The sequence below is a fragment of the Chroicocephalus ridibundus genome, chromosome 2 (assembly GCF_963924245.1).
Source record: "Chroicocephalus ridibundus chromosome 2, bChrRid1.1, whole genome shotgun sequence".
NCBI classification, from domain to species: domain Eukaryota; kingdom Metazoa; phylum Chordata; class Aves; order Charadriiformes; family Laridae; genus Chroicocephalus; species Chroicocephalus ridibundus.
The window spans coordinates 96,802,732-96,820,376 of NC_086285.1; the positions used below are offsets into that span (position 1 = coordinate 96,802,732).

The 17,645-nt window shown below is 39.2% G+C and overlaps 1 protein-coding gene across 8 annotated transcripts in view; it reads left to right on the forward strand.

Annotated features, from left to right (window-relative positions):
* Nucleotides 1-17,645, forward strand: part of FHOD3 (formin homology 2 domain containing 3) — a 400,221-nt gene that overhangs the window by 185,882 nt on the left and 196,694 nt on the right. For all 8 annotated transcript variants that reach the window (XR_010069969.1, XM_063326254.1, XM_063326253.1 and 5 more), the window contains exon 5: nt 13,939-14,044. Coding sequence is in view for 7 of the 8 variants with exons in the window: in XM_063326254.1 (XP_063182324.1) it covers nt 13,939-14,044 (106 nt within the window). In the remaining variant the exon portion in view is untranslated. The remainder of the gene's footprint in view (nt 1-13,938; nt 14,045-17,645) is intronic.

Consider the following 17,645-nt stretch of genomic DNA (forward strand, 5'->3'; position numbering starts at 1 on the left):
TTCAGCATTTTTTACTTTGCTTTAAATAGACATTTATTCTAAGAAGATTAACAACGTTTAACAATTCTGCAAGACTGCAGAATTGCAAGTTTCCAAAATGCACAATGCTTTTTGCAGGTTTCAAAGTTAGGCATTCAGAATTTAGAAAATGCCAGAATGAAGATTTTCTGAACAATAGGAGTAGATGGTGAAGTGTGGACCATTTAATGGAAAATTTCGATAGTTGAAGATGTCTTATGCATCAGAAAAAAATCCTCGAATTTTGGAATTTTTAGACAAAGGAGTTCCAGCTCCAAAACAGTCTGGTCATCTCATGGCCACAGATAGGGAAAACCATTGTCTCTTCAAGGCATTCCCAGGGAAGGATTGTCACAATGATGCAAGTTGGGTTTCCCTGTGAGCTTGGCAAGTGGGTGGACTGTGTGCTCAGAGGAAATTAGGCAGGTTTCCAAGACTTCTCTGTTTTCTTCTTTTTTTGTTCACCTCAACTGTTTCTGGGAAGTATTTATATTTCTCTGAATTTATATATTAATAAAGGTGAGTCTGGGCATTCACACATAATGAGCAGTGAGTGCTAAACCTCTCTTCCCAGCTAACCCACACCTCCCATACCCAGTTTGAGTATTTTGTGACTTTTGGGTATATTATGACTTTTCCCAGTTTGGGTATTAATAAATGTTCTCTTCCATGTGGGTTATTTGAAGGCTCGTAGGTATTTCTGAGCACACAGTGCTCAGTGCTTTCAGGGGACACACCAGTAAGATCTCTGTCTTCCAGCTGATCAGCTGTTTTCATGGAAATGTTGTTTAAATATTTATCCTTATAAATTTAATTGGAGTTGACTGGGTTGAATAGTAATGAGAGGGAAGGGAAAAGCAATGCACATAACCCCCTATCTGTGTATAAATTTAGATTTTAAGTGAAGCCTGTCTGACAGTTTCAGAACATAATTTTCCTTGAAAAATTCCGCTTCCCTGTTTCCTAAAGAATCAAAAGAAGTTTGGGAATTATCTGTTACCACTTTAAGTAGCTACTTCTGGTAGAACTGTGGCTGTTTGTCAAACAAACATACCCTTCAAAAAAAAAATCTTCATATATTCTCAAAATACAGGTTTTCATTAACGGACAATTGAGGAGAAGTCTTTCTCAAGCTGGAGAGTATTCATACCGTATGCTCAAGCATTTGAGGTAGTACACCTCAAACTGGACAATGAGACCCTGTATGATGTAAACTCCTGTTTACCTGTCAATGTCGCTGTCCTTAACAACAGTTACTGGCGTTGCTAAGGGCATCTTTTGAGCGTGATCTTATTTTATCTTGTAATGAACCATGAGAGAGAATGTAAGATGATTTTTATATCTGTTTCAATGTTTTAGTGAAGAAAAATACAACTTAATATTATAAGGTTATATTATAGACCAAATGCTATTGTGCAGAAGGTCATACTTATTTTTAGACTATGACGTTAAAGTGTTGTTAGCATTAGAAATCTATCATTATGATAAAAATTTTTTAAAAGGTATATTTTTCAACATAAATATCTGTTTGATTTTGTATCTCATTATACTTAGTATTTTAAATTCCTTAAGAATATAATGTTTCAGAAATAAAATGTTAGCTTCAAAACCAGTCTTTATTTTCATTTTAACAAATTTTCAGAGTGTTATGGAGACTTCATCATGTCTTAGGTGCCAAGACGGTTCGTAACACCATGATTTTATAATCATTTCATCATAGCTGAGTTAATTTGGCACAGTTCTCTGTCAGTATCGTTTTTAATTTAAAGAGCTTCAAGGTAACGTGCAGTCTCTTATTTGTATTAAGTGGGAACAAGCCCAAGTTTTACATCAAATATGAATTCCAAATAGTCTGAGCTCTTGGTTTTTCACGCGAGGCCTCAGTAAAGCTTAGCAACGTTTGGCAAAAGCAATGCCTTTGTTTCAAATTTTAAATGAAAGATTCATTTGGCAAGTCCAAACTTGGAATCTCTCTGGTTTCTTCTGGTGGGCTGGTTTTGGCAAAATGATAAAGGTTATGTGGAGCATTTTTCTTTGACAGTAATGCCATTCTGTTCCTGTCATTCATTTGGAAGGGTTAAGATTACCACATTCATAATCATTTGCTGGACTAGACTGTCGTATTCTTCTTCTGATTTACCAGTATGCTTTTTAATGAACAAACTTACAGAGTAAGGAAAATAATGTTTGGACTAGAAGTACGTGAAGCACTTGGCCTTAAAAGAACTGAAAAGAGGAATACAGATATAATTGACAACCTGTTGGAGTACAGTTAACTCCTTTCTAATGTATTTTCTGACAGAATTCTAACTTGCCTGGTTCTTGCATTTGTCAGAGATTTGTGAATTTTGTGCAAAGTGCTAAAACTCCCAAAGGCATCTGGGGCAGAATCCAGCTGAACATTACACTTATAAAATCAGTGTCGAAAAACATTCTTGCATTTCCTGGTTGTAATATCATAAGAAAGATAAAAATACAGCTGCTTAAAACATCTAATTCAGTATCAATCTTAAAAGCAGAAAAATTGGGCATGAGCACTATAATATATGTAAATAGTGCTGTGCATTTTGCATGATATTAAAAAAAATTATTTAACAAGACCTCTGATAAGACTAGATGTAATATAAAGCAGGCATGTTTTCAAACCTATAAACAAAAGTGTGCCTTGTAGTTACAGAACATTACAAAGCGTAGTTTCAAATCATGCTGATTGTATCATTTCAAAATATGAAATAACTGGATAAGAATATGGTGTTGTAAGAAAAATAAGCTAAAAAGCCTGTTTTAAGTCTGAAATCTATAATCATGTGTAAATCTGCTTCTTAAAGTTTTGGAAAATATTTTTAATCAATCAATGCATTAGGTTTTCTGGAAAGCAGACCTAATGGGTATATTTTAAAGTGTTAAGGAAAAAAGCTAGTTTTATTTTAGGACCGTTTTCCACACTAAGTGTCATTTGACAAATGCAGGAGATCTCCAACTGTTTTTCTTGAGGATCCTAGACTCCCATTTTGTGTTGTGATCAGAATATCAGGCAACACAGTTACAAAAATTTTCTTACGGAATTTTCTTCTATTGTTGAGAAATTCATTAATCATTGAACAATTGAGCTTTGTGTAAAACGTCACAAAGAACAGCTATGTAGGGGCCCTGGAAACATTAACTAGAAGGTGTTTGGATAGACACAATCTTATCAGTGAGTGAAATCAAGTGTCACACACTTCAGCTGCTAAGGAGTCATCAATCATCCTTAGCAGAGCAGAAGGAGTCTTCTGTGTTTGCCTCATTGATCTCTAGGAAGGAGGCTGCTCCTTCCCCTCTTTCGAGCATGACTGATGACTCCTTAGGGTTTGAAGCTGTGTGACACTTGATTTAGGGGCTGCTGTCATCACTTGTGAGGCAGGCTGCCACCTCTCCCCTTTTAGAGCCCTCTTGGAAGGGTTCTTGATTAAGTCATGAAAAAGAGAGAAACCTTCATTTCCTTCCCAAATCAAATTCCCTGCAGTTCCACGCAACAATTTACTTATCTGTTTCATCCTATTTTACAAATAATATGTCTCATTACTCTTTAGAGATTATTAATAAAATAGATATGACACATTAAACGTCAAAATCCGTTTTCTCAATTTCATTGGCAAATAGAGTGCCTTCTTCATGCCTACACAGTGTTACAGGCTGAGTTCTAAACAGTTCTTAACGTGACTGTAAAATGTGAACTACTTCCATCACAAGGACAGCCTAAAAACTTGGGAAGCCACCATTATTCGTTCTCTAATTTATGCAAATCTTTGAATTGGAACAGGAAACCTTGTTTGGTATGGAACCTATCTACTTTAGCTTCCTCAGGTATGCAATCCATGAACTTTGTTTGATCTGTTGCTTAGTTGCCATGAAGAATATCCCTGGTGGGGTCTGCTCTAGGTGACTTTCCTTGTAATTTTTAATTCCGCTATTAACTGGGAAGAAAAAACTACAGCGTATTGGCGTATCTGCTGTGTACTCAAGGTGCAAAGGATGAAATTCTTTCCCCATCAAGTCAATGGCATAAAATGTCTTAGTTTCAGTGTTATTTTTATGTGGTGGTTGAGTGTATACAGGTAGACAGACTGTTGTAAACAAACAGAGGCAGCGACAGCAGGACTTCTTTTTGTTCATTTCTTCTGCTTTTTTGTTCATTTCACCATGTCTTTACAACCAAAGCTTTTCTGGATAATAATTGTATAGATTAATCTGATATTGAGGTGCGACTTAGTTTTGCTTGCTTGCTTACTTCTTACACTCACAGGGGGAAAAAAAAGTTTAGGAAAAAAGTCTAGGGAAAAAGATCCTGTAAGTATTTGCACCTTCATTATCTGAAATAATTAAATACTGAAAGCAGAAAGTTACTTACAAATGGTTCAGCCTGCTGAAAATAGTGGTAGACTTTCTTTTCCATCTTTCTTTTGACCTCTTTTAAGAATTGTAGTACAGTTCAGTTCCCTCTCCTGAAAGATGAAATGCAGCAGTTTATTACTCTGTAGAAACCCAAACAGGTAGCCCACCATTTTCAGTGGTAGAACTAGATGATCACTCTTGAGATCTTTCTCAGCTGAACGTGGCATCATGCAACTGCAAGGTTAAGTGCAGTGAGAGGACTAGAAGCAAGCATTAGTGTCACAGTAAGATGGCTTCGACCTGCAGCTCCCTCATCCGATACAGGAATCAGACGGGTTATGTGAAAGTAGTGAAGTTAATGGCCAAAGTTACTGAGGAAGCAAAACACCATGTTCAGAATAAAGGGAAAACAGAACTTTCTTGCAGAAGATGGTGGTGAAGATCAGACAGGATCACAATAATTTGGTCCTGGTAACTGAAGAAAGCAGACTTAAAGTAAGAACATAAGTATGGCACAGGAGCAACTTTGCTATGCAGGTTAAGCACGCTTCACTCTCTAAATTTTGTCTTTAATCAGCTTAAGACATGAGTGATTCTTTGGGGATTTCAGTTACATCCACTGAAGATATCTTTGTTTTCATCTAAGCAGTACAAACTTGTATTTCCTTCCCTAAGGATTGCTAAGGAAGTTTTAAACTTTTAAATCTTTTCATAAAGATTTAAATGTCTTGTTTCAAGTTTTATATATTTTTAAAACTTTGGACAGATAAAAAAAATCCAAAGATTTCTGAACCTCTTTCGCATTAGAGTACCTCCTAATACCCTCAAGCTTGAAGAAATTCTGTCTGTAAGAGAGCTGCATATTTGTTTCAAGGTATTAAATATTGGATATGTTTTCGTGTGTTTTAATTTGTGAAGTAGTGTTAACTATTAAAACATTTATTTTGCCTCCATGTATTCTTTCAGCTATCCAAAAGAAACTGCAGAAAGGCATACAATTTAAAATGTGTCCTTATGTAAAGGAGGTGTGAAATAATAAGTGGTGCGGCTTCTCTGCTTTGCTAACGGGAAACATCAGCAAATGTTGTATTTGTTTTGCTGGTATTTTTAGTGCAATACAAAACGTGTTCTTGAGAAACAACAGAATATTTATTTTCTGGACTGAGGATATTTCAGAAGGGAGACTACAGGGGATTAATGGCTGTAAATCAAACACTTTGCTTTTGGGTGAATTTGTGTATCTGGTTTTTGGTGCCAAGGTGGAAATCCATAATAAGCAATAGTGTGGTCTGCATTTTAAATGTTTTAGTCCTGAAAAGAAAAAGAATTTCTTTTTAATACTTTCATGGCATAGTGTTATCCTTAGCTGGCACAGATGTGTTTAAAAGACTGGCAAAAAAACGCTGGCATTTGGTGATTGCTACTTAGGCAACTGACTCATGGCAAGGATGTGTAACAGAATTGATAGCTGAGGGTGAATTTTCCTTGTAATCATCGCTAGAAGCCAAACTTTGGATTGCAGATTGCTTAAATATATTACCCCACTGAAAATAAAGGGGGACGGTCATTTCTGTGCATGCTGTTGTAAATTGTTGCTCCATGTAAATAGATGGGAGAATAGGAAAAACGGGAACAGTGTAAAAATACTGATGTCTTGACATCACGTTATGGTCATGCTTCTACACGGATGTACATGTAATGAGTTGTGAAGGTGTAAAGGCTTGGGGAGAGAAACAAATAAGGAGCGTGGAGTCATCACAGAGGAGTGTAAGGGAAAAGCCTGGAGGGCACAGGAGTGGAAGCTGTGGCACAGTCGCTGAGGGCAGTAAAGCACCTGAAGTGCGTTTGCAACCAACAAGGGGAAGGAGCTTCCATTGAGGGACAAACTGGCTGCCTGGTCCCCATCAAACCCTTCACCACAAAAATGCTTCTGTGGCTGCCTCAGTTACCTCTAGCAGATGACTGCAGTTTTGGAACATCCCAGTCTAGGACACCCTTGTTCTCAAGGAGTTCTTCCTCTAGGTGTGCTGGTGGGAGTGTGGAGGAAGAAGACAGCAACTGAACATGCCTAACATTCTCATCTTGGGGGAGTTTCTGAGTTGCCAGGTATCGGGGAGTGAAAATACTTGTCCTAGAGAGATGGACTTCTTGTGACAGGAGAAGACTCTCCTTCTGCTACCCCTGAGAGCTGTGTTTGGTTCATCTTCTGAAAATAGTGTCCTGACTCAAAGTAGAGCAGAGGTTTCATGGTTTAATACAAGACTTTGCCTGCTTAACTACCAGCTCATCTTGTCCATACATAAAATTCTTTTGTAGCTTCTTAAATAATTTAAGTTTTAATGGCAATACAGTCCCGAGGGACTCAGAGGACTTAAGTTTATGTATGTATGTGCGAATATATATACATATGTGCGTGTGTGTATGTTTTTGTGATGACTTCTTTCCAGATTTGTTTGCAATAGATGACTTGGCTCTTAAAATGGACTGAAATAAACAGTGACAATCGAATTAGATAGCATCAGGCACTTCTGGATTGGCAATCCAGTATTTTAATTATGTCAATAATTTTGGAGTCCAAAGAACAGAACTATGGTTTAAAGTGTGGGAAAGTAACTATAAATTATATCTTGGCGGTCCATGCTCCTTCAATCACTTCCTGACTATGTTTACTCAGTTTTCAAGCCAAAATGAGCATTTCTAACTGCAAACATTGCAAGCCAATCTTGATCTATAAAATGCAACCTGTTGCTTAGCCAGTAAAAAAGCTGGACTCCAGAAATGGTCTGGGATTTCTGTTTCTAATAGAGCACGGCATAACTCTTTTATTACTACATCGTCGTAGTCTTGTCAATGGGAGTAATTATTTTGCTGGTAACTTTAGCAGATGTGATGTGTACTGAAGGCAGGTAGCAATAGTTAAAAACATTCTTGTGGAGACTTTATTGTGATGTATTTCTAATGAAGACTTTGGGGTCACAGAGCGAGGTACCTGAAAGAAGGGCTGAGAGGAACTGGCTGTTAATTTTCCATTGCTGGTGGGGCAAGCATTAGAAATTATATGGGGAAGCTGTGGACATGAAGGTTTTCAGGTAATGGAAGTGCATTCTAGTCATAGCCCTGTGCTGCCACATCGCTACTGCTGCCCAGGGCAGTCAGGTTAGGAGCAAGCTGTGGGGCTGTTTTGTTTTTGGGTTTTTTTGTATACATGAGGGTTTGTTCAAGCCAGAGGAATGCTTAGGAAAAAAGATCTGTAAACTTCTAATCTCCTTGTATTATTCGGAGTAGGAAGTGTGGAATAAGGGCCTACCCATCATTGATGCTGACAGAAACCCAGATTTCATCATTCTGCCTTTATTCGCTTAGTAACAGGAGGCTTTTCAAGTATATTGGGCAATAGTCCTGTATTTTACTTTCTTGTGGTGGAGTGCCAGATGTATTGTCATTTGAGATTTATGCCAGCGAAAGCCTGCAGTCGCGCATGCTTTGCTCTTTGACCTGCCTCCTCCTTCCTCCCTTTCCTCACCAGTCAGCTGCTGTCCCTCTGCCACTAATTTACATCCCCAAATGAATGAAACTTAATCCCTAAACCTTAATCCTCCTAAAACCAGCTGAACTTTGTGATCCTATCTTGACTTTGCAGGAGATTAAAAAAAAAAAATAAAAGGAGTGAAAAAATGTTTTTTTCACTTCTAAAGCGGTTGGCCATCTTTTATATTTTTGGGGGGACTCTCTGTGAGTGCACTAGGATTTGTGATCCATGTATTTTTCCATGTTATTTTATTTTTTTCACATTGAGCATAATCATCTGGGGTTTCTGTTTCAGTTCTGCCTCCTTGCTGTGTGTGCAGCATGTACTCCTGGCAGGGAAATCTGAGGAAAAGGGGTTTCCAAGGAGACTTTGCTCTGATGTATTAATGTGGAGTGGGGACAGCACGCTTCCCCAGCACACTATTTCATAGATGAACATAGCAATGAGTGAAAATTTCCCTAGCTCCCCCTCTTAAAAAGTAGTGATTTTTTTTTACTTCAGGAGCCAGGCAGTGTGTGAATGAGCCGTGCCCTTTCTGCCTGTAGGACTCTGCGTTGGGATGCTGCCAGCATCTTGTCCCGCAAAATTTTAGGCAGCAGAGGAGGATGCTCCTCCTCTTTGAATCCAGTAGGGTTTACGTTTCTTCTCTGACATTACATTGCATGGTAAATTGGCAATATTCATCTTCTCTTTTGCCTAGGTGAATTATCACAACATTCAAATGTGAATGCAGTATATCTTTGTGAAGCGACCGGTTTTGGTTTACGGACAAAATGAGAGCTGATCTGAGAATCATTAGAATTTAAATCTCTCTTAATAGGGATGTTGTAGAGTGACAGAGCAGAGAGGGAAGCTCTTCCTCAGAGAGACAGTGAACTGCATCAGCCGCTGGAGCTCCGTGTGAGCGCAGTCCCCTCCTGTAAGCCCGTAGGCAAAGCTTAGCAGGAAGATTCTGGTGGCTATGGCCAGCATCCTGGCTGCTCTGACCTCTAGGCTGGATTATCACAATTTTTGAATTTTGGAAAGTTTTGTCAGTACGGAATGTAATTGCAGGCTCACCCAGTAACATATCATGTGGAGAGAACAGGCTGGGGAACCCCATAGTTCCTTATTTAAAGAAATTAATGTTATAAAATGTGCAATGTTTAACTGTGTAACAGAAATAGGAGAGAATTGTACAGCCTAGGATTAAATATGGGAACGCTCAAGCAATCAGAAACAATGGGATAGCTTATGAAAGGAAAGGAAAAAAAACATAAAAATGAAGTTCTCCTTGGTGGAAATCTCATAGACGAGCATCTTGTTGTAATTCCTTGGAAAGACAGTGCTCTGCACAGCTGTTGGCCACGTAAAAGAGGAATATGTATGTGCATATCCAAATGTGAATATTCAGTTACTAATCCAGTTTTCCCAAATACTTGGAATGGAGCTTTCAGCAGTATTTGTTAGCTTAAAAAAAAAAAAAAAATCCCCTTGAAAAACTGTGTTCCGAAACCTTGATTCTTATTAGGAAACAAAACAACTTTCTTGTGGCATAAAAATAATCATGCTTTCGTTAAAGTTTTCAAACATATGGCCCGCAGAAATAGCAGGCTTCAGGAAGATTTATCTTTAACAGTATGTAAGCAATTTATCTTTGCACGTGGAAGCTGCACATCAGATAAGATGCATTCTCACAAAGTGCCATTCATTGGAAAAAAGTCTTCAATCTCAACCTTCAGATAAGACCTCACAAAACTGCATTAGAGAATGTATCAAATAGTTCAGAGACAGGGGAATGGGTAGGAAAGATGGGAATCCCGCCTATACTTCTGATTCTGCTAGTGACACGTGAACAACTTGTATAGACTGCTTGATCACAGGGTTTGTGGGGTCTTTTTAATAGCTAGGCTGAGATGAAAGTATGATTTGTACATTTTGTCAACCATGTAGGCAAGCTTTACACTCACCAGTTCAAATATATTTAATGTCTTTTTCATTATACATTGGACAAAAAAGAGCTCTGTTACAAAGCAACATACATTATCTCATTTTTTCTTCCTTGTGAGATGCCTAAAGAGAGAAAGAGACATGATCTATTGCAAGTCTGTGAATGAAAACGTAAAATATAGTTATCTGACGAGGCCAACAGTATCTTTTCATAAAGACTTTAAGTAGCCAGCCTTTGTGTCACTGCACAATCTTTATGGTTGCAGGAGCTTAGCAGGAAGCTTAGAGAGCTTTGCCTGTGTTTTGCTGCTTTTCTCATCAGTGCCTTAATGCCTGCTGATTAAGGGGTCATAAATCTTTGCGATATTAGCAGTGGAGTCCATTTCCATAGCAAATGACAACCTTTCCCTGCCTCCTTTTAACTGTTATCACACACATAGCGGCAGCTACTTGTACATATCATTGTCACACAGACCATATATTCCCTACAATGAATGCTTTCTTCCTGGAAACCTGAACCTCTTACCACTGCTAGAGAGTAGCCTTTACTCTTGAGGTCACCTAACTTGGCAAGTCAGTGAGTTAATGGGTCTGAAAAGATTATCCTAGACCAAAATTGATGTAAACATTCTCCTTTCGATGTAGAACGTATGGGCTTGGATGCCTTTCATCTTTCTGTGCACATTCCAGATGTTTGCTTCTTTCCTCTCATCGTATATACATGATGGGATAGATAATGTACTGAGTTCAGATTTATGTCTAGAGCATGATGTGTTTGTACTCTGCTTCATTACACCTTCTTTTTCCCTTTTATTTGGGAAAGGAGAAGTACCTTAAAAGCCTTTTTTTAATTCAGGTTTGATTTGTTTATTCAGTGCTTTCCAAAAGTGGTCTGGTTAGAGTCCCTCATGCCCTTCATTTCCTCTGCTGTTCTCCAGTAATATATCTCCTTTCAGTCAAGGATGAGACTATGCTGTAGTGGTTTACTCCTTTGGCTGCTGTGAAAAAGTTCCATAAGAGAGATCTCACATTTTGCTTTGGGAAGGTTGTTGGGGTGACTTTTTTTGGTTTTGTGTTGGGGTTTTTTATTTGTTTTTTTTTTGTGTGTGTGTGTGGTGTGTTTTTTTTTTTTTTTTTAATAATATAAAAAGTCAACAACATAAATCAGATCTTTAGCATGAGGTATTTTGAGAATTAAGTGCTAATTTTTCCCCAGGTGATACTCTAATACGCAGTCACTATTGAAGATTATGGGGAACATCTTAAAGTTATAATGAGTATTTCAGTTTTTATCTTTCACTGAATGTCGAACAGCCCTTAATAGCTATGTGCTGTTAAAAATTTTAGTTAGTTTTTGGGTTTGACCTGAAGGTCTCTGAAGTTGAACTACTGTTAGCTCTTTCACATAGGGAATATTTTTTTTGTGTCATCCAATAGTCTTTTATTTCTCCCAAATGGGCATGTTATGTCTATTAATAAAAGTCAGAATCCATAGACCAGTTGTTCCTTTTTCCTGTTTTTCCGGTCTTGCTTATTTGACTGTGAGTCAATCCAGAATGATTTATTTCTGTCCCCGTCCCCCCCCCGCCCCTCAACTGAAGGATGATGCAAACACGCTTGGTGCAAAATCAAAATGTCTACTCAAGTATCAACAAAAAGTATTTAAAGAACAGGGAAACGTGCTCTGACCTAGGACACCATTACCATCTGAAAAAATAATGGAGATTATTTCATTCAGTAGTTTATATTGTCATATATCTTGTTTCTCTTAAATTAGACAATGGCATTGTCCAATAAAAGATGCATCTACTTGTCATCAGGTTTGTAGAAAAAATGTTTTGGAGGATGTTTTGCCCACAGCTTTCTTGATTCTGCACTATGCTACCAATTTCTGTTAGTTTGTCTAAATTCTGAGTACTCCTGTCCTTTCAGTATCTTGCCCTTGCCTCCCACCACTGCCCACTCTGGGTAGGGGAAATTTGGCACCTTCTCTCTTTAGTAGCAGGGAGTTTTTAACCATTGGCCTTGGCATACAGAGTAACTTGCTTTCTAGGCATGCAAAGTCCTTATGAGTTACCATGGAGTGTGGCCTTAGTTTAACTGAACCCTGAATATACTTTACTTTAAGCTTAGCTGACAGGTTCCAGGGATATGTTCCTCTCTTGAGTTTTAGGAGAAACGAGATTCAAAATTCTTGAAGAACAAGAGATTATTCAAGTTTCTTTGAGTTGAAAACACCATGTACAAAAGGATGTTGAAACATTCAAGGCCAGGCCTGATGAGGCTCTGAGCAACCTGATCTAGTTGAAGATGTCCCTGCTCATTGCAGGGGGGTTGGACTAGATGACCTTTAAAGGTCCCTTCCAACCCAACACATTCTGTGATTCTATGTATGGGAGGAATTAGTTGCCTGACTCCTAGGGGTGGCCAGGGAGGAGACTCCTCTGGGGTCCCTGTGTGTGTTTCTGGAGGTGGTCCTCCATCTTGCAAGGTGAGCTTGAATGTTGCCTGCTGTCCATGGTGATTTGGATCTGTGTTGCATGCATGCATTTTATTTATGTATGTATTTGTAGTTGCTTGATTTTAAATCAAGTACCCCAAGTTTGGGGGAATGAACTTGAGATGTGGCTTTGATCATCAGAAAGCATTTTATCTCCGGTGTTTTTCTTTTTGTTCCAGGACTCTAGTTTTTGTAAAATGTTGTTCTGGAAGTTCACCATGTGAATTTTGCATCACTTGCTGTACAACTTAACTTGAGATAAATTGCTTCAGAATTAAGAGTTCAGTCCTCTGACTGGTGGCATTTGGGAAGGGATTTGCCAGAAGCCCCTACTCGGGATGGGACAGACAGAGGTCCATGTGCCCTGGCTGACCATGCCCCTCCCTAGGCCCCCATCCCATGCTCTTTAGGTTGTCAGCTTGGCCAAACATACAGCAACCTCAGTGCCAGCCAAAGGTCCCCTGCTGTAAAGATGTCCTTAGGTACTCAATGTAAACAGCAGTCTTAATTCTTCAGTTCTCTTCTGGAATGGCAAAGGGAAGTCCCTGGTGGGCTGCTGTGGAGGGGGATTTGTGCATGCACCTTTAAAACAGAGGAAATCACGATGTAATTAGTGCTGTCTGTATTAACAGTATATTGTCAGTGTACTCTTCCTTACTCTACTGTTAATCTCACGGTTTTTCGAGTATGGCAAATGGATAGAGGAAATTTGTCGTCTTCATAAGATCGTGTGCTTGCATCTGCAGTTCCCTGGTCTGACGTGAGCGTTGTAAACTTCCTAGCTCTTCAGAAAACATTATTTATGCTTTTATCTATCTACAGAAAAAAGTAACACCAAAAATAAAACACTGTGACTAAGAAGTAAATAAATTTTTTAGCTCAAGTGTTCCCAGTGAATTCAGAAATCTCTCTCAACAAAACTATTTACTGTCTGGATCTTGGCTTCTCAGGGAAAGCTGAAATTTGTATCTAATTCACTGTTGTGTATGAAAACATATATTAAAAATACTCAAAGAAAGGAACTCGGCAACTATGATTGTCCACAGAGCAGTTATTGTCCATTAATATTTCAGACTGGTTTTGTGCCTAATTTGTATGGCTAATTCATTAAGTGCTGTTCGATCAAGATTTTAGTAGCCACCCGTTTTCAAGTTTTGCTGCCTGCACTTAAAATACTAAAACTGGTATTATGCTAAGGCATAGAGATGGCCTTCTCTTGTTTCTCCTGACACTTTAAGGCTTTAAGGATGTCTGTTTATGTGATATGATGAGATTATAGTGTCAGGAATAATGTTTGCAAGCCTTTAATGAAAAAATCAAAAGTCATATTTTACTGATTTTAATCTTCCATAGTTGACTTAGGGGTAAAAGCTTGTTTTTTCTTACTTTGCATTGGTGTATTTAATTCTGATTTTAAAATTCAGAATTCTGCTTCTGATTTCTATATAACAACTTCCATATCAACTTGCTCACATCATCTCAAGCCTAAAGTCAATGTTGCAGGCATGCATTTGGTTTTGCATTATGATATATCCTGTTTCTTTGTCTTTCAATATTCTAACACAGCTTTTCCTTTCTCCTGTGGCAGGATGACAAGGACTTGGTTCATGAATTTGTTGTCGCTGAAGGTCTGACTTGCTTAATCAAAGTAGGAGCGGAGGCCGACCAGAATTATCAGAACTACATCCTGAGAGGTAAAGGAAATGCATCTAAAAGTTGTTTTTTATTGCTCTGAAGCTCTCATAGATCTGCTGCAACTTGCCATGTTAAGTGTCTTGGAACATGTTTCTCAGTTTGGTCCCGATTCTTACATGTTATGCAGGAAAATTAAGGGGTGATTAATACTGATTGGAAAATTCAGATATTGATATTCTCTCCATTGCCCAGCTTTTCTTGTAGGCGGTACTGAAAATCTGTAGTTCTAAGAAAGAAAAGGCGTTCTAAAGCTTTCACTGGATAATTGTAAATGTCAAAGGGCACAAAGCAAAATAACTTCTTGGAGTGTGATTGGTAGCTATGGAATAAACAGTGAGATGGTCATATCTTAAAGTCAGTTGGCTAGTTATTTTTAGCTATCTGATATTTTGGAGTTAAACAGGTATCAGAAGTTTACATTCTGTTCTTTGCACTTAAGAGATAACTGTGAAAGGCAGGGTTTGGAGAGTGATGCGGAAAAGGTGTGTTACTGCATCAGAAAGCTGATTTATTGTATTGTGGCCCAAATGAATGTGTGCGATTTTCATCTAGCCAGGAAACTCAGGCTGCAAATTCGGTGAGTTCCTTCAGTATTTTGAGGGTTTATGACTGAGGGGAGAACAGTCACACCAAGGGATCTTTGCTGCTGGATGATTTCATAGTAAATAGAGAGCGCTAATGAATGCATAGTTGTGGGGGATTGCTCATTTGAATTTTCTTAGACTGACGTATATAGCTGTCTTTATAAAAATGTCACTTTGATGTATTTAGCTGCCAAAACGCAAACTGCAAGTTGGGAAATAAAACGAATACAAAAGTAAGGAGAAGGATTTTGTTAGAACGAGAAACGTTAAGTTATAGAAAGCAAGGGTGCAAATAGTAAGTGTGGCTTCATGCAAAGAACTTGAAGATTAGACTGCACAAATACCAGCTTTTGGGGGGTATAAAAGAAACCAAACCAGTACCATAGAATTATGTTCTATGTCAGTAGTTGTGCTGTGATGTAACTGTACTTGAATAGAATCATAGAATCATTAGGGTTGGAAGAGACCTTAAAGATCATCTAGTTCCAACCCCCCTGCCATGGGCAGGGACACCTCCCACTAGATCAGGTTGCTCAGAGCCCCATCCAGCCTGGCCTTAAAAACTTCCAGGGATGGGGCTTCCACCACCAATCTGGGCAACCTGTTCCAGCGTCTCACCACCTTCATGGTGAAGAACTTCTTCCTAACGTCCAATCTGAATCAACCCATCTCTAGTTTTAATCCATTCCCTCTAGTCCTACCATTACCTGACATCCTAAAAAGTCCCTCACCAGCTTTCTTGTAGGCCCCCTTAAGATACTGGTAGGCCAGTATAAGGTCTCCTCGGAGCCTTCTTTTCTCCAGACCGAACAACCCCAACTCTCTCAGTCTGTCCTCATAGGAGAGGTGCTCCAGCCATCTGATCATCCTCGTGGCCCTTCTCTGGACATGTTCCAGCACGTCCATATCTTTCTTGTAGTAGGGGCTCCAGAATTGGACGCAGTACTCCAGGTGGGGTCTCATGAGAGTGGAGCAGGGGGGTAGAATCCCCTCCCTCGACCTGCTGGCCACAATTCTCCTGATGCAGCCCAGGATACGATTGGCTTTCTGGGCTGTTAGTGCACACTGACGGCTCATGTTGAGCCTCTCGTCCACCAGCACCCCCAAGTCCTTTTCTTCAGGGCTGCTCTCAAGCCAGTCACTGCCCAGCCTATATCGGTGCTTGGGATTGCCCTGACCCAGATGGAGGACCTTGCACTTGGTCTTGTTGAACTTCATGAGGTTGGCATGGGCCCACCTCTCCAGCCTGCCAAGGTCCCTCTGGATGGCATCCCTTCCCTCCAGCGTGTCACCCATCCAATAGGGACTTGCATGTATTTAAAAGTAGAGGACTGTTAACCACAGTGAAACTAGACAAGAGCACAGAATCATGTGAAAGAAAAAAGACTTTCTTTACAGCTGGAAGAAAAAGTTTCTAGGAGAAAAGGGACAGAGATGCTCTCAGAAAATTCAGACTGGAAGCAAAATAAAGGTGCTATATCGGACAGTCTGGCCTTCAGTCTGGGGGCTTACTCCTTTCCTCTGAAGTCAGAGATTTCCCACTGAATTCAATGAATGATTAGTGCCAATGTGCCTTCATGCCAATGTCCATGGCATCATACTTAAAGAAGCTGCAAATTCATCTTGTTGCATTGCTATTAACAAGTGATCACAGCTTCTTCAAAATAAATATCAAACAAACAAAACAACAACAAAAACTAACCATGTAGAAGCATGTCGTAAAGCCAAAAACCTTATTTTAAGAAGATGCTTTTAAAGATTGGTACCTTCTGAATTCAGGGGTTTTTTTACTGTATTTTGCTGGTGTGTGAAGCTGAAGTTTCTCTCTGAGTAGTGTGTCCTAGCATCTTTTATAGCAACGTGATTTGTCTGTGTGATGTGAGGTTTATTTCAGAAACTAAATTAGTCTTGATTGTCTCTCAGGAAGTTCAAAGCTTGTAACTACTCCGAGATTATGTCAGCTGGTTTGCAGTTCCAGGAGCCCGCGCGTACTTTCTGAATAGGTCTGCATGTGCAATGAGATAAAGATAGGCTTGGAAGTAAAGTGTAGCCAGACAATCTTATCCAAATACATTGAGGAGGGTGCTGAAAAGAAACATTAAATACGTCATGTAAGAGTGTTTTTCTGGTATGTTATTTTTGGAATAGCGATTGGTTGGATTTTTTTTTGTGACGGTCATGTGTATTATTGCAGTGCTGCATTTTACTAAACCTGGAGATACATCACAGTTAACACTGAGGTGGTCCCATAAGCTTTAAACTCAGTGTTAAATTATGGAGATTAAAAATAAATAAATAAAAAGTCATCTTTGTCTAGAATTTTTATGCCTTACTGTTGTGGTGTCCTTGTTCTGCAGATCCTTTTGGAGAGGAGTGTATCCTCTTTATTTCCACTGCATTTAACTTCAATCATAAAGGATGGGATTTCTCTTTGGTTGCACGTTCTGGCCGCATTTCTCCATCACCATTGGTGTAATTCACCATTTTCCTCTTTGATCCTAACCCAGCCTGCAGGGCTAGTGACAGTAAATGGCAGCCTTAGGCACGGCTTTACCTCCTCCTCCCCCAGGGGTATCACGCATGTGGGGTTCCCCGTTGTCTTGACTGAGCAGTTTCCGAGTGTCTCCTGTGAACTTGTTTGCCTGCACTCTTCAAGAAACAGGCTAGGACGACCTAGGAGGAAAAATAAGTTGGAAATATATGTACACGTAAGAGTTGTAGGTGGTTCAGTGCGTTCCCAGGTACACGTTATTTCTTGAGTATATTGCTTTCCTTTTTCCAAAGGTCTGCGTTGTTTCACACTAAAGTTTCCTGGTTGTGAATTTCTACTTAGCAGTTCTGACTTGGTTCTAGCCAGACCAAGCTGCCAAAAATATGACTAAATATGAGTCACAGAAATTTTAGTTACTTTAAAGGGCAAGAGAAGATAAGTGTGGCTTTTACATACAGTGCTGAGAAATCCAGACAGTTTATTGTCTAGTGCTAAGGAATGACTGTTTCTGCTTGGGTCCCCAGA